Raw genomic sequence first — 20,696 nt, 5'->3', positions numbered from 1 at the left:
TATGAACATATGTTACGTACATTTTAAATCTACCTTTACATTATTGTATGTATTTTGTCACAAAACTCCAATCAAAAAGAAATTTTCGCTGAGATTGTTTTTATCGCTTTTTTCCGCACTTTAACTTTATGCAATTTATAAAATTATGCATTGATGGCCTTCGTGGTATTTCTGATATTTTTTAATATTCCACATCGTGATGCACGGAAATAATAAAGAGTGCCATTACAATGCGAAAAATTGCGTGTAAATTAAATTCAGTAAAATACCATTCCACTTTTTTACACAGTAATCGTGATTACTCTTTATTCGGAACTGACTCGTTCATAATTGACGAAATATATGTTTACACACATGTACAGTAATATATAAGATGTGCTGAAGTAAATTAAACTAAAAAAATAGAAAATAAAAAAAATTGTGTTCTACCTAGTGATATTCGCCGTTGATTTGTAAATTTTTAAAAGTTTTTCAAATTAAATATTTTGCAAATTTTTATTTGTTATATTATTGTTGTAAAATAAAAGAAAATGAAATGAAATTAATTTCCACTGCAGCAAACGTGTTTTTCATTCCTAGATTAGTTTGTAATTTTGTATGTGTAAAGCGATTTTTAAACCTTCCACGGAAAATTCTTTGAATTTCTTTTTCTGCAATATCTCTACATTCTTTCAGCAGCTTTAGAAAATCCCCATACACAATCCACACGCTGAAGAAGATTCCGAGAATGAAATAACGCCAGCGACATATCTATGATTTTAAATCAGCGAGTATTTCGCGAGAAAACTCTGGAAAATGTTAATAAGTTGAAGTAGGGTTATTATAAGCTCAGTCGTATTAAACAGAATTTTTTTTCAGGATATTAGATTTTTTTAATATTGTTCCGTTGTATTAATATAAGTAAAAGTATGTGATATTATAAAAACGCGCGCGCGCGCGGGATTGTTTCGCATGGTTTTAATTTAAAAGAGAAAGTTCTATCAAAATATAAAAACGTAGCAAGAAACTGTCTGTTTTTTTTTTTCCTCTATAAAATGATATTTTTGAGATTTTAATGTGAAAAATTTCAAATTAAAGTCACCTAACTTGAAAACATTACCTAATTACAAATGCAGATACTTTTATTGCGTTGAGTTTTTTCAGATAGTGAATAAAATTTCATAGAATCAGCAAAAATATTTGCTTTGCACAAACAAAGTCCAGCATCCGGAATTCCTAATATTTCATCCGTGGCACATTGCACTTTCAATCTTGGTGCGGTTTTAGATGTATGTATACCTACTTGTGACGCGTGTATTTGTATGTGTTGGTTGTTTGTCATTTCGAAAAATGTTCCAGGTAATTCGGTAAATGGAGAAGTTTGCAGCGCTAGTAAGTGGATAGATGCGAATGATATACGTACAATCTCGAATCGGCACATTTTCCAAACGGATTAAGAGCGAGAGTACGTCTGGGACTTGCTCGAAGCAAACGAACGGTATAAGCGCTGGAATCTTTTCTTTCTCCATTCGCCTTTCATTTCCTTCGTCTCAACCTCCTCTCAGTACACCATACTCATTCCCTGATGCATTTCTTAATAAACGAATCACTTTAATCTCGAGCTAGAAAATACTCGGGCTTGTAACTCGAGTTTCCCAATTTCGTCGGTAGAACGAGACAATTAATCAGTATTGCGCTTAAGAATTAATTCGATCCGCGATCCGCGAGGTATGCGGGAATTCATTTCCAAGTACATACGAGTTTCCCTCGAATATTTACCGGATATTTTCTACTTTTCATTTTTCCTCGTAATTTTATGTACAAGGATCTAGTATTATTTGTTGTCATTAATTTTAATACACGCAAAAATCATCTGCGATTTTATATTTCTTATACACTACGCAAAAAAAAAAAAATTAAAGAGCCACTTTCTTTCATATAAAAAAAGGCCAATTTTCAAGTAGTTCTAACTTCCTTAAAAATAATCGGAACAAGATCAATAAAAAAGCATTTCAAAGCTTGAAATTTCTAGTTTTAGAATTATTAAATAAATTTCGATTATCTCTATTCGTTACAAAATTACATTGAAAGAAATCCACGTCCGTCGATTGAACAAATTTTTCAAAAGTTTGTCCAAAAATACCGAATTAAAAAAAAAAAAAATCTAGCACGATTTCATTAATTAGGTGTCAAAGAGCAGAATTTAGCTTCAATTTCTTTTTTAACGAATTTTCTACGATTTTTTTTGCCGAGATATTCATTATCAAAGAAAAATCGAGCTTTTGACTTTGAACGCTTATAACTAGTGAAAAAATGATCGTACAATAATCATTAAAAAAGCAAGAAGAAAGTTAGCATTTTAAAATGCTCCTATCGTTTTTTAATCATTATTCATTTGTGTTTGTAAAAATTTGTAAAAATTTTACTTAAAAACTAAGTAAAAATTGCACTTTTATCTTTTTTTTACCTTAAATCAATGAAAGTTAACGAAAAAACGCGAAAATTTTCATAAATTCTACGACATTTACAAGTAAACAGCATTCCAGTTACTCGTACAGAAGGCCGATGTGTTAAGTTTTTTCTGTACATTTCAAAAACTTAAATTAATGATTATTGTACGATCATTTTTTCACTAGTTATAAGCGTCCAAAGTCAATAGCTCGATTTTGCTTTAATAATAAATATCTCCGCGAAAAAAAAATCATAGAATTCATTAAAAATAGAAATTAAAGCTAAATTCTGCTCTTTAACACCTAATTAACCCCTTGACTGGCATTGACGCCATATGGTGCGAAAAAATGATGTGCCCAGGATGGCATTGACACCATATGGCGCACATTATTTTATTTTGTTCTTATTAATCGGATTTGAATGATACTTGATTCTTAAGGGTTTTGTGGATCGCTGAATACAATTTTGACATAAAAATTCAAAAATAGTTCATACAAAATAGCGGCCAAAATTTAAAAAAACTATAAATTATTGAATTTCTATCAAACTATTAAGGATTTTTTCGGCTGAATATATATTTAGGATCCAAATTAGAAGAAATATGATACCGGGAGACTGTAAAAAAATTATTCATTAATTTTGACTTTTTTAACGTTTTTGACATGTAAAAAGGTTTAATTAATAGATTAAATTTTTAATTATCAATTTCTTATAGCTAAATTATTAGTCGAATTAAAAAAAGCAAGTAAATCATATTTTTCTTTTTAATCGTTAACACTTCCTAAAAATTATTTTTCAAATTGATATAATTGAAGTTAAAATTTTACCACTATAGCCTTAACATGGCGCACTCTAACATTATGAAAACATGTTATTAATGAAATTGTGCTAGGATTTTGTTTTAATTCGGTATTCTTGGACAAACTTTTGAAAAATTTGTTCAATTGACGGATGTCGCTTTCTTGCTTCTTTCAATGTAATTTTGCAGCGAGTAGAAAGAATTGAAATTAAAGATTCTAAAACTAGAAGCTACAAGCTTTAAAATGCTTTTTTATTGATTTTATTTCGATTATTTTTAAGGAAGTTGCAACTACTTGGCCTTATTTTATATGGAAAAAAATGGCCCATTATTTTTTTGTTGCAAAGTATATATTTGAAATACTTAAAAAGTCTATATATTTATTCAATATCTTAATTATAAGAATGTGTTAAAAATAATTAAAATTACAAACTACAAACTAAAAATTATTGATATTTCCAATTTATTTGTAAAAAGATTGCCTCATGTTTCTTTCCACCGATTTAATTTGACGCTGTAGGAATATTTTTGATAAACAACCCAAAAGGAAAAAGATATTAATGATCCGAGGTTGATCGTTTTTGACACACAAAGATTACAGCGACGTCGTTAGCCGTGATCGCTTGTTTGTTCGGTACGGTCGATAAAGTCTAGGGTACCCGTGATATTTCCCTTCCAAGCCAAGGACCACTACAACGTGTATGAGCCGTTATTGAAGAGACTCTTCGCGAGAGATCACGAGAACGTTGCGGTGACGCACTTCCCTCGTGAGGATTCTGGCCGACGTGGACGTTTCGTCCACTTTGGTCAGCACTTGATCGCTCGCTCAGCTTCCGGGATTTCGCGATTTCGAGGCGGAATATTAGATGCCTGACCTAGAATATCGGGGTGAAAATTTGCTATGCCAGTGCTGGGTCATCCAAAAGTGAAGAGGATTATCGACACGAGAGAGCGTTTCGATTTACTTCGATTTAAGCAAGACTTTTGCCCTCTCCGAGTGCTTTTTGCGTGTCACATCCATACTTTAAATATATCTAGATTAGCGTTATCAGCAGCGTCGTGCCATCGAGGTCTTGAGGAATCCTGAGAATTCGAGCTACATCCCTAACTGGTTTAGCCCTTACACCAGGCGAATGAGTTTTTCTTGAAAGATCCATTAATACGATGGCGGTTCTACCGATCAGCAAGCTGGCTTATAGGTAGAGAAGCACAGATGCGTGGAATTTATCCCAAAATTGTTAGAAATTCCGCCTATCGGCAATGCTATTTTTAGTTTGCGTGAGTTTGGTATGCGCCGCATAAATGCTCGAAATTTCATTTAGTGTTGATGATAAAATTAATGATTACATCGCAGACAAACGAGTATATCGAAATGTTTGTTCAGAGTTTTTAGCTCCCTTATATACAATTTTTATTCGTGACATAAATCATCCCTCAATTGTCTTTTTCCTAAATATATAATATATAATAAAAACATAAATAACAGTTATAATGATTGTTCCCAAAATATATGTTAAGAATGTTTAGTACCTATTTTTAAAAATATAGGAATTTAATAAAATTTGCACAGATTGTTCTGATACATGTTCAGAGACTTGTAAAAAAACCTAGAGTTGATTCACTGAAGCAATCAAAAGTTATAAGGATTTTAATTTTCAATGAATTTACCCGTCGATATTATTATAAATATAATTATTTTGTGAATCTAATTATAAGTAAAAGTATTAATATAATTATAAAAATAATTATTTATATAAATAAATATAAATATAATTATTTCTGTCCTTTTTAGCACTTAAATTGATACGATTACAGATTTTCTATCTTATAAAAAACCTGTGATCGTGTTGATTTAAAAGCTAAAATAGATAGAAATAATAATAGAAATTTATTCAAAATTTGCAAAAGTGTAGTTTAAATATAGAGGAAATATTTGATCACATAATTTCGGTCAAGTACTGACTAGTTCAAAACATATTGAATATAATTTTCTCAATTTCGTCCTATCATCCGAGATGACATATTATTTATTGTGAACACGTGGCAACATAGCATTCAGCTGAGACTTCTTTTGACATTTTAAATAACCCATCTTTTCATCTGAAGAAGCCTTTATATACAAACGTGTAAGCGAGAAGCGATTAGGCTTCATATGTCAATTTGCAATTTGATCAACTTATGTAAAATTACCATGTTGCCACATTTCTTTCTTCTCGGAGAAATGACAAATTATTAAATTTATCAAAGAAATAGTTAAAAATTTTCTATATTTTGTCATTATTCACTATTATAATTTTTATTCTGACATTTTAAATTACTCTCTGTACGAGTAAATTCTTTTATTTTTATAATTCAAATGTTGTGCTGTAATGTTGAAATCGAGGTACTGTCAATGATAAAAGTTTCTCATTATAATTTAAGAAAGACGATTAAGAAAATTGTCCGAAAAAAAGCAACAGAAGTTTGAAAATACATTTTTACACTCTAGCTATGAATAAATAATAAGATTTTATGCAATATAATAATCATATACTAAGATATATGAGAAAAGTATATATTCGTCAATTTCGACTACTTTTTGCTCCGATTGTAGGTGCTAAACATCCTTAAATAAATATAATTAATCTATGTTATGTAATTAAGCATATTAAATGGTTAGATGTTAATTGAAAAATTAATCGCAAATTTATATTTTAGAATGTAGCTTTTTCTGATGAGTCGAGTTGCGAAATCGCGAGGTGAAGAAAATATTTTCGGCATGATTTGCTCGAGTTCGATATCCGCTTTAAAATATCGTTGATCTTGACGAATGGCAGTGAACACGGCACATCTTATAGCGCGAGAATTTAAGGAAATCGGAGGTATTCATATTCCGATATCGAGCCCGAAGCCACCGTCTCGTGGATTTTTAGGATTATCTGAACTCTCACGGCGGGAAGGGCGTTATTTACTTTAGTCTGGGATCGCAAATAGACCCGTCCACTATACCGAGGCCAGGTGTTTGCCGCCCTTTACTGGGCATTCGAGCAAGTACCGCAGCAAATACTGTGGAAATGCGCCAAAGGGAGAGAGAATGACCCCGGTGCCGGGAAACGTTAAGTGCATCGAATGGGCGCCGCAGCTCTCTGTATTGTGTACGTACTGCTTTTTTGTTTCTAGGCGGGATTAAATGTCGAAAGAAGCTTATCCGCGCGAAGGTCACGGAAAGAACACTCTTCCGTAGCAAGTATACCGAGCAAGAGAAGTTCTTGATAATGGAGTGGATGTCGATTGAACATGCCGGAAACGATTGAAAAAGTTTTCAAGCGCTCTGATTCTTTTTTTCTTATCGTACGTACGTGTATCGTAAAAAAACCGTGCAAAAAATAAAAAAAATCTTATATAAATAATTAAAATAATAATCTTCGACTATTTCAACAGAGTTACAAATCTGACGTATGCAAATATTTTAAAAAATATCTAACTAATTGTTTTTTTTTTTTTTTTACATTTATTAGAGAAGATGAGACAAAATTTTTATCAACATGACGTCATCAATTTCTCAAAGTAATTATAAATGTATTAGCTATGACAAATGACAATTATTATAATAAAACGCTATAATAAAGGTATTATTATATTTCGATTATATTGTAAAAAGTTAGATTTACTTAAAATAATAAATAACTAGAAATATTTTTGATTTCGAGATTTAATAGTTCTGGAAAGCAAATTTTCCCTATATTAATTTAGAAACTTTCTTCTTTTTGATTTTTATTAATTTTCAATCATACTCAATCTTTTTAATCCGTCACCGATTACGCCATTGTGGTACTTGTGGTAGCGACGAATCTACACAACATTGTCCGCACATAGAGAGAATAATGCATATTGTTGTATTGTCGAACGAATAATTTATTTATTGCGATATCATTACCAGTGATCATATAAAACCCATTTGAAGTTTGCATTATCGTTAAATAATCCGCAAGTCAATTTGCACGAATATTGAACGGCTTTTAATGTCTATTACAAATTTACCGTCTGTTATTAAAGTAGTGTGATATTTATTAAAATAAGGTCTGGCACACAATATCAGATGAATCAAAGATAAAAATGAAGGAAAAATTGTTTGAAAAATATGTTAATAAAGATACATATAAATATAAAAATATTTACATATATGCATTATATTTATAATATATTCTCGAGAACTTGAAAAAGCGTTTAATAATTGCCACATGATTTTGTATGACAATTGTGAAATTTTATTTCTCATAGAATTTTTATAGCAAAGTTTTGATATAACAAAAATAAACAATTATTTAATTATTTAATTATTATATTAAATACACAAGACAAAAATAAATGTATAAAACATTTTTGAATTTTTATTTATCATATTATTAGTTAAAAAATCCAAATTTATATTTTTTTATTTAATATTGTACGTGTCATTTCTTTTTAACTTTATATGTATTTAACATAATTATTATATATTTTTGAAAAATGTCAAATCATTGAATGCAATTCTGAGTTCATGCGCGATTATTTAAATAGAATGCATTCGATACGAAAATGCTATTCCAGAAGTGAAAAGTGGAAAATATTAATAATAATAATGCCTAGTGTGTAAAAAAATTCAATCTATATTCACGTGCAAATAGAGGTGATTCGTGCTGCTTTTTTATTTTTATGAGAGCGCCGTCCACCATATACACCTGAAAAGAACAAATTATTTTCAGGTATTCGCTCGTTTTTCCTCTAAACCACCGCCGCATGACCAACGCTTTTCATGAAATTCCATTTTCGCTATATTATGCAATCAAACTCGTTATCGTTATTACCTCGTTTTATCCGCTGTTATGGTTTCGTTTTTGTGCGCAAATTTTAAATTTCCCATCCAAAAAAAAAGCCAAGAGCTGCTACTTGAAATGTTTTTTTACTTTCAAATAAAGGATCCAGAAAAACTATTCAAATTTAGAATTAATAAAATAGCACTTTAAAAATATTTTATATATTATATAAAATCCTAATAGCTGCGAAGAATTAATTCGAAATAAAAAAGGGTGCAAAGTTAAAAATTTATAACTAATTCTTACTTATAAAATTTAAGTTTAACTCAATCTCTGTTTGTGACTCCTTTGTAATATAATGTAAATGTATACCGTGAATAAAGGTAATAAGTATCCTCTTATCATATAAAATGTCTGGATCCGAATGCGCGACTCTTCATCACTCACGGAGGGCTGCTCTGGACGCAGGAAGCGATTTACTGTGGGGTGCTGGGGATCTTAGAAATGTCTTTTCTCACCGATCAGTACTTCAACATGGCCTACTTCGTGTGGAGAAGGGACTGATAGTGCAGTTCGATTTCCGACGGTTCTCATACGGAAGATTATCGAGCAGTTTAAATGAAATATTATCAAACAAGAGTTTCTATCCTGCAGAATCGAGATTTTTATACTTCTTATGCAGAATATTTATTTCTCGCATTCGAAACTTTTTATAAATTGTTATAAATTCTTTTATCACTTCTTATGCTACTCGATATTTTTGTACGGGCTAACTGATACGATTGAAATATTTAAGATTTTAATTAATCAATAAAAGAAAAAAAAGTTATCGATACCGTAAGCACCTGTCAGAAGCATCTGTTTCAATAAGTAGGCAAAACCGATCAAGCATCTGTTGGAACAAGTTATTCGAAGTCTGTCGATAATTGCCGGATGAACGACCGTAATTTCAGATTAATTGAATTTTTCTCTCGTTATTCGAAATCCTAATATAGCTTAACATAACTCGACATGATAAATGTATATAGATAGTTGAGAGACACGGTTTTTCACATACATAATTTTAAAGTAAAAGAGAGATCGCTCTCTTTATAAAGCAAAATTATTGCGAATAAATTATGTTTCGAATTTTGATTTAAATTCAATACTTTCAACAAAATGTTTTGATATCAAAGCGAATAATATTAAATTAATAATATAAAATTTATATTATATTATTAGGCAATAATTCTCGTTGGAACTATTGATACTGTTGAATTTCTTTAACTCGATATCGTGTAAATCTCCGATTTTAGTTTTTTTAATTCACGGATATTAAACTATAGAGATTCTCTAACCATATAATCTTCTAATCTAGGTCAACGATGCCATTTTTCAGCTAAATCTATGCCGCAAAATTATCTCTATATTCATTATCTATATTATCTATATTATTATTTTCTAAACAAAGAAATTAATTAATTAATTAATTTTCTAACAAACAAAATTATTCGTACAAACGCAAAACGAGAAATACCTCGTATAGATTCATAGAAAAATTCCGGCGTCTTTTCCAAGCAGTCGATTGAATTAAAACAAATTACGTCGTTATTTTAACATTTGTAACGAGCTTTTGCTTGAACTTGAGTATGAATTATTCTTCAAAACACACGGCAAAAGCAGCTAGCAGCCATAAAGCATAACCAAGTATGTGCAACTCATACATACTCGGGTTCAACAACACAATGCCGACGCGCTGTTACATTAATTGTAAGAGTCATCTTATACTACGGAAAGAAGCTTTTGCATATTCCAACCTTATATCACTCACGCGCTTTATTATAAATGTGTGCAGGCGGCACAGAGAGAACCAAAACAGGAAACCGGAAAAGCCAAGCGAGCACGCTTGGCTCTCGTAGGGAGAATAAAAGCGCAATATAAATTGGGGTAAAGCCGTTGGCTCCTTTGTGCTCCTGTGAATGCAATTCAATAAAGTGTTTAGAGCGAAAAGCAGCACAAAAGAAGTCTGGCGATAAATGACAATTTGCTGAAGTTGGCAATTACGGTGAAGTACGTTGCTGTTGAAAGGTGGTCTTAATGGAACATTGTTAAAAAGTACGCAACAATAAAAGATAGACTGATAGACGTAAGAGCGCGGCTTCAGTTATGATTTTTCTTCAGAATAATTTACGCAGTCAAGTATTCGTTAAAGTGCCCTCTGCAATTTTATGCTAAAATAACAAATCTCTTGTAAACCTAATTTATTATCGTTCTTATCACACTATTCGAGTCTTGTCCAACCGAGCTGATTTATCGTTTTTGCGAACTCGTTGCGTATATCTGATAAGCAAGATTTATAAAGCTAAGGTTTCTCGTTAATGCTAAAAGATACTAGCCATCTAGTAAAGTTCCGATTTTCAATACTATTTCAACTTAAACAGCGATTTCAATCTTATTTGTAACTTTTAATTTATTTTTAACCCTCAAACTGAACACGTGGGCCTTTCGTGTCCGTGCCATTTTTAATCTATCGTTTTTAAAAAATATTAATAAAATCTCGAGGTTGGAAACTTATCCAAAAAAAAAGTTTGTGTCAAAAGGGACTTATAACTGAAAGGGCAATTTAAACAGTCCATTCAGTGCAAAGTGCTGGCGAATCTAAATCTGAAGCGGACACAAAAAAACGTGTTTAGTTTGAGGGTTAAAATTAATAATATTTACCGTACAAAAAAATTGTGCACAATTATTTTAATAAGTCGTTCGATGCAAATTTCGCAGAGGTAAAAGTTGACTTTATAATGAATATTTGATACAAAATTGGAAAATCCAAAATTATTTCGAGTTTTAATTTATTTTAATGAAAAATGTACCTATTGTGCGTAACATTCTAAATAAATATTTTAAATATCAAAAAAATATACAATGTATGTTATATATATTGTAATAACAAAATATTTTTTTATCAATTCAATTAGCTTCTAGCGAGCCTTTTGAAAGAAATAGTTTTCGCATTGCTCTGCAATGTTCTCTATGTCTGCGAAATATTCTTTTATAAAACTGTGAAAGTTCTGGTAATAATGGATTTAACGAATTGGCGTCGCCAACACATCATTGAATTTCCATTATCGTAAGCTGACAATAATATCGAATAAGTGTCGATATAATATCGACGATATAATATCACATTGTTGGATGACAGCGTAACCGTTTGCTGCGAGAGGTTCTCTTCCCTGTGCTTGTTACATGACGGTGTTTTTTTTTTTTTTTTTTTTTTTTTTTTTTTTTACCACCTCGTCATAGACAGAAATGAGGATGAATGGGAGAAGAAATGCTTCACGTCTAATGAGCCTCTAGTTGCCGTCAGACTAGCGCGGATAAGTGTCGTCAAGCAGTCGCATTCTTGAATGCGTGCTTCCGTAGTCGAGAGAAGTCTCGACGGCCTTATTTTTTTTTCACAAAAAAGAAAAAAAAGTGTTGCAACGTCAACATTTTTATCTGAATGTTGACGTTGAGCTACAGATTGTATATAATTTCTCATTTATGTATGTAGCATTTTCTTTAAGGATGTTTAGTACCTATTTTTAAAAATATAGGAATTTAATAAAATTTGCACAGATTGTTCTGATACATGTTCAGAGACTTATAAAAAAAACCAGGAGTTGATTCACTGAAGCAATCAAAAGTTATAAGGATTTTAATTTACCCGTCGATATTATTATAAATATAATTATTTATATAAATAAGTATAAATATAATTATTTCTGTCCTTTTAAATATAATTATTTCAGCCCTTAAATTGATACGATTACAGATTTTCTATCTTATAAAAAACCTGTGATCGTTGATTTAAGAGCTAAAATAGATAAAAATAATAATAGGAATTTATTCAAAATTTGCAAAAGAATAGTTTAAATATAGAGGAAATATTTGATCACATAATTTTGGTCAAGTACTGACTAATTTAAAAGATATTGAATATAATTTTCTCAATTTCGTCCTATCATCCGAGATGACATATTATTTATTGTGAACACGTGGCAACATAGCATTCAGCTGAGACTTCTTTTGACATTTTAAATAACATATCTTTTCATCTGAAGAAGCCTCTATATACAAACGTGTAAGCGAGAAGCGACTAGGCTTCATATGTCAATTTGCAATTTGACCAACTTATGAAAAATTACCACGTGGCCACATTTCTTTCTTCTCGGAGAAATGACAAATTATTAAATTTATCAAAGAAATAGTTAAAAATCTTCTATATTTTGTCAATATTCACTATTATAATTTTTATTCTGACATTTTAAATTACTCTGTACGAGTAAATTCTTTTATTTTTATAATTCAAATTTTGTGCTGTAATGTTGAAATCGAGGTACCGTCAATGATCAAAGTTTCTCATTATAATTTAAGAAAGACGAAAATTGTCCGAAAAAAAGCAACAGAAGTTGGAAAATACATTTCTACACTCTAGCTATGAATAAATACTAAGATTTTATGCAATCTTTATAATAATCATATATTAAGATATATGAGAAAAGTATATATTCGTCAATTTCGACTACCTTTTGCTCCGATTGTAGGTGCTAAACATCTTTAATATATTGTTTTCCTCGTAAATGAAGCATTAATATTTTGTAAACTGCATAATATTTAGTACAATATTCAACATTGATCAACATATACAGAATGTCCCACTTTCTACGTGTATGTCATTGTCAAGAATTCCCTTTATGTTTGCATCGTATTGAATTTATGTTTCAAACTGCGCGCACAGTATATGTTACGTGTGTGACAGCATTCTGTCTGTATCGCTTGAAGTTTTGCTCGCTTCTGCTTGAATAGGCAACGATCGAGCGGATCCGTGAAAGGCAAATACACAAAATATAGGTTACATATCGCTTCGTTGCGCTTTTATGCTTTTTTGAACATGAGGTCGCAAATATTGAGCTCCTCTTTAAGACATGGGCATCTGCCTATACGGGAGGTAAATTGTTATCGACGTCTCTTGCAGTTTGTGCGTCTCGTCGAGCTCTTCGTCAAATCTTTTTTCAGGATGATTGCTCGTACGTTTGGCAAGTTTCCGCTACGGAACGTTGCGACTGGGTAGCGAATACCGAAGACTGCTATTCAGACTCCATGATTCAGTACACAGTATTGTTGTTTTGCTTCTTCAAATCCGAAAACGTTTACCTGTTTGTCAGCGGCTTGGTCCTCGTGCTCTTATGGCTACTCTACTTATTTTTGATTTTAGGAACCACAGCGGATAATTTGTAAGTTGGTCATTCTAGTATTTATATCGGAAATAATTATACATTAGTTTTCATTCTGATTGAAAGTATAATCATCGGAATATAAACTTTTATTTCTAAATTTTATTAAATTCCTGAATAAAAAGTGCAATAAAAACTTAGCTGAAATAAATAAATAAATAAATAGATATAGAGATAAATAAATAAATAAATAGATAAATAAGTAAATATAAATAAATTTATATATATACAGAGAGAGAGATATTTGTGTGAAAGAGTGATATTATTTATGAAAGAATGATCCATTCTATATGAATGCATATTATGGAAACACACAATATATAAGTATGAATAATAAACACCTTTTCTTGTTAGTAGCAAAATTGGAAACTTTGGCCAAGTTCAATTTCGATGAAAACGTGTTACCGAACAACATCTACAGAATATATGTAGATGATTATGTAACTACAACAGAAATTTTGACTTTTGGCAAGTAACCAAGTCAATAATCGAAAGATTCATATTTTCTCCTATTTCAACAGCTTACTTTCTACGGAGCGGTTTCTTTCAAAATGATAAACGAAGGGTTCCCTTACTCTTTCAAGTTATACAAATGTCAGGGATGGCAGATTGCCATGCGTTCAATAATGGGGTTTCGAAATCCGAGATTTTTTAGTGGCATTTTATTTATAATAATTGCTACTATTGACGTGAAAGTATCGTTATTTTATTGTTATTTTTAAAAAAATAAATGATATAAATTTTTCTACAAAACTTTATTATAAAAATATATTATGTCTCAGCTATCAAATAAATCAATACGTATTCTATAATATATAAAAAACATATAAATTTATAATACGACTTTATAAACTTTTATCCGTAATATTTATATTCGATACCACGCTCTTACTCTTACACTCTGACTGTCATATAAATTCTTGATATTTTTATAAATCGCTAAGAAGTTTCACATTTATTTTTCTGCGTTTAATGGTAAATAAATGCAATGTTTATTTCGTAAAGTTTGTTGAATGAGAGAGAAATTTACCTTTGATCTATATCTAATAATTAAAATTTAGACATTTTTATTTCTCCGCATAAACAATATTATATAATTTATTTTCCGTATACAGTAAAAACTAGATATAAATGATCCATTTTATATGAATGATTTTAAAAAAATGTGCATCTTAAATGAATATTATCCAAAAGTTTCTTTTTACGCAAATGTTTTGCGTATTTTACGTTCCATTAATAAAATTGTTACCAATAAATATAAGTATCGATATTTCCTTAAATCCTAAATAAAGTTAAATTTTGTTATCCAAATAAAATTTCGTAATTTTGCTTTTTATGGGAAAGAAAAATGTATTATAATTAAAAGTAAACAAAATTTCATTTAAACTCTAATAATTTGCTATAGAAATTAAATTCAAGAATCTTCAATACTCTATTATTTATATTTATATTACAATTGAAAAATTTTTCTACAAGCTTGCCTTCAAATATCGAAACGTCGAGAAATATAAATGCTATAAATTAATCATTTGCAATATTTTTTATTTCAGTTTTTGTCCAGCACTGGCGGTAATAGCTAGTGTAATGCGTCTATCGGATAACATAGCTGGAGTGACGATATTGGCATTTGGAAACGGCGCGCCTGACATCTTCACGTCCCTCGTGTCGAGAGACGATGGAGAGATAATAATGTTCACCGAATTAATCGGAGCGGGTGTCTTCGTGACCTCAATGATCGCCGGTTCCGTGGCGATAATTAAGCCTTTTAAAGTTTCACTCAAATCTCTCATGAGAGATGCTTGTTTTTATATCGTTTCCGTTTGCTGGATAAATTACGTGGTATGGGACGAAATGGTTCATCTCTGGGAGGCCATAAGTACGTCTAGTTTATTTTTATTCAAATTTGATAGAGTAATATCAATTGACTTTTTCCTATCCATTGCTGTATGTTTTTTGTAATCATAAATCGATTATTTCGTCCATGGATATAATAAAAAAATAACTTATTTCCTCCCTTTTCCTTCATCAATTTTTCTATTTTTACAACCACTGGCACTTATAACGAATATAAGATTATAAAAATACACACACAATCGTGAGAAAATTACAGTAAAAAAATATTACAACATTGAGAGATATCTTTTTCTGTTCATGTATCGTACTTTAAAATATTATCGATTACCATGTGAGAGAAAGAATATATTTAGATAGGAAACGATTAATTATTACTCTCAGTCAACTGCTAATTCGTTCGATGTCTAAGCTTGAATGTCCAAGTAGAATAAACAAAGGGATATGACTTTTATTATTCTATTCTGTGTCGAGTAAATATTTGATTTAAATAGATAATCATTTTCGTGAATCTTGCTGCTTTTAATTTTTCGATTAATTTTTTCGCTAGTAATAATAAATATAAGTAAAAGAACATTATATATATAATTAGTATTTGATATATTTTATCGATATTTTGCGTGGCAAATCAGACACGTCATAATGAAAGAGAAGTTTAACTGCGGAAAGCCATAAATGGTTTCATTCTGGAATAACGATAATTCTTCGGCGAATTTAATTAAGCTACGCCGCAGTCTCTCTCTTTCCACCACCTGCCGGCTGGGGTTGCAATCTGACTGTCGATGAATTTTTGCGGGATTCCGTGGCAAGGAATCCGTTTCACTGGGAAAGCAGGGATTATTGTTGCAACGGATAAAGTCCAGGGAAATAATTTTGCGTCCGTACAAAGCCATTGGCGGGGAGGTTATTGTTAGGCCACATATAAAGCCGTCGAATATCTTGATTCATCTTCTTCATTTCGCGAAACGTGATAGCAAACAAATAGAAATTCAATTTTATTCAGCTAGATTCTTTTTAATATTCCTAAACAGTTTTAATATAGCTATATGCATATAAATAAGCAAATTTCAAGAAGACAACTATTTAATATGCGCATTCACTTATTATTTGCTTCATTAAAAGCTCTTAAAAGAGTCCCGTCTCCAGCGGTATATCTTTTTCATTCAGATTAAAAAGAAAGAAGTAATTAAGATCTTTCCTTTTCAATTAAGACGAAAACAGTGTTATTTATCTAAGTTTCTTGCGTCTCATGTATGTAAATCATTTATCCCAATTCTAATGATACATTAATAAATTTTAATTGCAGGTTTTATTCTGGTCTATGCACTATTCATCATGGCAGTTATAATAATGCAGATGTATGAAACCAAAGAGGAAAAATTGAAAAGTATAATATATTATAAATACCTTGACTTATATCGACTAGAACTCATAACTTGCAAAAAAAAAATACAAATAAAATTATACTCGGTTCTGCAGAATTCTTTAACTTAGAGAAATATATTCTAAGATACTTGTATACCCCCGGGGAAATTTTATGATGCGCATTCAAAAACTATTTCTATTCCACAATGAGAAATCTCTTCTCGCATCTCTTGAATTCGCTGTAAAAATATATATAAAAGAGATGACTTTAACTCCGATTTTTTTTCTCTTTCTTTCTTTTCTTCTTTATCGCCTATAGAAAATTTTCTCCATACTAAGTATCGATCGCTTTTCGCGAGAACATTCTTATGTACTTTCAGCCAGAATCCCAAGTGTACCCGATTCAGACGTCCTGCATACTTACTTGGCGAACAGAGACACAAGCACCATTCCCAAGATTCCCCCTAGAAGCCGACCTTTTGGCTTACGTGCCAAACTAGGTACTGAACGTCGTTTTTACGACTCATCGCACATATCCATGTCTTTAGTTCTTTTGAATTTTTCAATAGTTCAAATCTTCTGTACCATGCTTGCTTTCTTGCATCAAAAAAATATATATCAATCTCTAGTCTCGTATAGTTTTTTTTTTCAAAAGTGTGCTTTGCCGTCACAATTATGTGCTAATCATGTATTTTCACTAAATATTTGCGTGCTTATCTCACAATTTTTAAAATAAAAATGTGCGTAAACGGGAATAAGAAAAATCTTTATCTTTTTATTAAAAAAAAAAGTTCGAATGTTATATTGTTAGTTAATTCTTGCTTTAGAATCTTCACATATGATTAAACTTGAATGTTTCTATGTACTTATATGTTCGTTTAAATCAGATATTGCTGTTGCAACGGAAATGGAGAGATCAAAAATACGAGGCGATCTCGTCCAGTTAAGCCCGGAAATTAGTGACTACGTTTCCGACCGACCAATAGGTCTTTTCAGAGAATTTTTATACGATGTCAATCCGATCAGCAGAGAAGATTGGAAGAACTCGAATAGATTGTTTAAGATCATTCTGCTTGTACGTTCGCCCGTAATGTTGCTATTGCAACTCTTTATACCAGTTGTAAATCCTACTGCCGAGAAGAGAGGCTGGTCAAAGCTATTAAATTGCTTTCAGTTGTGTGTAACACCTACGATAGCACTATTTCTATTAAACGGTATACGTCTCATCTTTAATCTTTATAATTTTACAATTATATAAATATGATATAATTATATAATCATCTGAACGCTAATAACAAACTCAAATTAGTTTTTGAAGAATATTTTAACTTAAAAAAGAAATATCTAAAAATATTTTTATAAATAAAGACATTATATATGATTACGAAAATTTACATTTTTTATTATATAAAGGCAAAAATATTGAAAAAGTTATTGATTGCTTTCTAACATATCTTTCTTCTGAATAATTGCTAATAATGTTTAGAACCGTTTTTTTTTTAAAACACGGTTGATATGATGATAGATGCGAAATCTAGATGGATAGTCAATAACATAATCGTCGTATCGACAATCAATGCATGTAACGCAATCTGCACCACTCAACTTCAATTTCATTTTAACTGTTTTATTGCAGTTTGGCAAATGACTTTTGGCAATGTGCCAATAGTGTCGATATTCCTCGTTGTCGGCACCGTAATTGGTGTAATTGTGTTTCTAACGACTCACGTGGATCGTGTACCAACATTCCATAATGTGAGTATTTTTTCTTTCTTTCTCAAGCAAGAAAATGATTGAAGCTTCAATAAGCGTTCGCGACAAATGCGAAAAGAAAAAGATTAACAATGTTACTAATATCGATGGTGAAGCACATATAATTCCAGATCTTTGCATTTTTGGGATTTTTCGCTGCCATGTTGACGGTTTATTTGGTGGCCAGAGAAGTAATGGCCGTACTCCAATGTATAGGATACGCGTGTAGCATATCTGACGCCATGCTGGGTATCACTTTTCTTGCATGGGGGAACAGTGTCGGGGGTGAGTCGTGTTGAAAAATGCTCTTCTTGTTGCCAAAATATTTGTGAAGCTAGAGTGAACCAAAACCACGCAATTCAATAAAAAAAAAAAATATACATTTTCAGATTGAATTTCCCCCAAAAAAAGTTAAACAGATTAATTGTGACGTTACACAAATTTTCCAGAATCATTATAAAATTATAACACCTTAAGGATGTTTAGCACCTACAATCGGAGCAAAGAGTAGTCGAAATTGACGAATATATACTTTTCTCATATATCTTAGTATATGATTATTATAAAGATTGCATAAAATCTTATTATTTATTCATAGCTAGAGTGTAGAAATGTATTTTTCAACTTCTGTTGCTCTTTTTCGGACAATTTTCGTGTTTCTTAAATTATAATGAGAAACTTTGATCATTGACGGTACTTCGATTTCAACATTACAGCACAAAATTTGAATTATAAAAATAAAAGAATTTACTCGTACAGAGTAATTTAAAATGTCAGAATAAAAATTATAATAGTGAATAATGACAAAATATAGAAGATTTTTAACTATTTCTTTGATAATTTTAATAATTTGTCATTTCTCCGAGAAGAAAGAAATGTGGTAACATGGTAATTTTTCATCAGTTGGTCAAATTGCAAATTGACATGTGAGGCCTAGTCGCTTCTCGCTTACACGTTTGTATATAGAGGCTTCTTCAGATGAAAGGATATGTTATTTAAAATGTCAAAAGAAGTCTCAGCTGAATGCTATGTTGCCACGTGTTCACAATAAATAATATGTCATCTCGGATGATAGGACGAAATTGAGAAAATTATATTCAATATCTTTTGAACTAGTCATTACTTGACCAAAATTATGTGATCAAATATTTCCTTTATATTTAAACTATACTTTTGCAAATTTTGAATAAATTCCTATTATTATTTCTATCTATTTTAGCTTTTAAATCAACACGATTACAGAATTTTTATAAGATAGAAAATCTGTAATCGTATCAATTTAAAGGCTAAAAAGGACAGAAATAATTATATTTATATAAATTATTTTTATAAATAATTATATTTATAATTATATTAATACTACTTCTACGTATAATTAGATTCACAAAATAATTATATTTATAATAATATCGACGGGTAAATTCATTGCAAATTAAAATCCTTATAACTTTTGATTGCTTCAATGAATCAACTCCAGGTTTTTTTTTAAGTCTTTGAATATCAGAAACAGAGTATCAGAACAATCTGTGCAAATTTTAATAAATTCCTATATTTTTAAAAATAGGTACTAAACATCCTTAATAATAATTTGTGTTTCAGAGTTAATGTCCAGTTTAATTTATATCTCTGAATAATAATTTTATATCAAAGTCTAGAGATAATTCGAAACTTTGTCCAGATCTGATATCGAACGTCGCTATTGCCAGACGGGGATTTCCCCGTATGGGATATGCAGCTTGCTTCGGCGGACCGATGTTTAACACTCTGCTGGGACTAGGACTGACTTACGGCATTGCTACCGCTACCGATCCTGAACAACGGACCAAGATCAGGATCAGTGATATGGCACCCGGTTGCCTGGCTTTCCTCCTGTGTTCACTAGTGGCTACCGTAATTTATCTCAACATTACGGGAGCTATCGCACGTCGTTCTTACGGTGGTCTCTTATATTCTATCTACTTTGCTTTTATTCTCATACAATTTTTAAGCGAATTGCACGTTATACATCCGCTTGGCACTGATCACAGACCCGACATATAATAGTAATGTCACATATATTCGATACATTTAGTGCTGTTTTTTCATTTATATTATTATGTATATATATATATATATATATATATATATATATATAAATAATAAGAAATAAAAAACTATTTGTTTTTAACACATTAAGTGCAGGCTAAGGTATCTTTAAAAGAGTAAAAAATACGGAAGGACTCTTCTTTTTCGTGAATTATGTTAAATAGTCAAGATTATACGGATACAGAGAGATGCATTTTTAACATGAAACGGAAGGCGAACTTCGTAGGAAAACATTTGGAAGCTGAATATATGTGTTTATATAAAGAGAGAGAGAAAGGAAAAGGCGAGAGCGACGTCAGGTCGTTTTTAGACATTTCCCCGGAGAGAACCAAGTGTCCCGTTTCCGACCGAAACCGGTTAGTATGGCCACCATAACGCCGAAACGGA

General features: G+C 30.8%; 1 protein-coding gene across 1 annotated transcript; it reads left to right on the top strand.

Moving 5' to 3' along the window:
* Window positions 1-12,913: 12,913 nt before the first annotated feature.
* Window positions 12,914-20,264, top strand: LOC140667226 (mitochondrial sodium/calcium exchanger protein). The gene is made up of 9 exons (XM_072894968.1): window positions 12,914-12,970; window positions 13,039-13,256; window positions 14,807-15,132; window positions 16,414-16,494; window positions 16,853-16,972; window positions 17,360-17,686; window positions 18,109-18,227; window positions 18,356-18,509; window positions 19,903-20,264. The coding sequence occupies exons 1-9, from the start codon at window positions 12,914-12,916 to the stop codon at window positions 20,262-20,264; spliced, it is 1,764 nt and encodes a 587-aa protein (XP_072751069.1).
* Window positions 20,265-20,696: the final 432 nt, after the last annotated feature.

Source organism: Anoplolepis gracilipes, chromosome 6 (assembly GCF_047496725.1).
Source record: "Anoplolepis gracilipes chromosome 6, ASM4749672v1, whole genome shotgun sequence".
NCBI lineage: Eukaryota > Metazoa > Arthropoda > Insecta > Hymenoptera > Formicidae > Anoplolepis > Anoplolepis gracilipes.
This window is presented reverse-complemented; position numbering and strand designations above follow the sequence as displayed.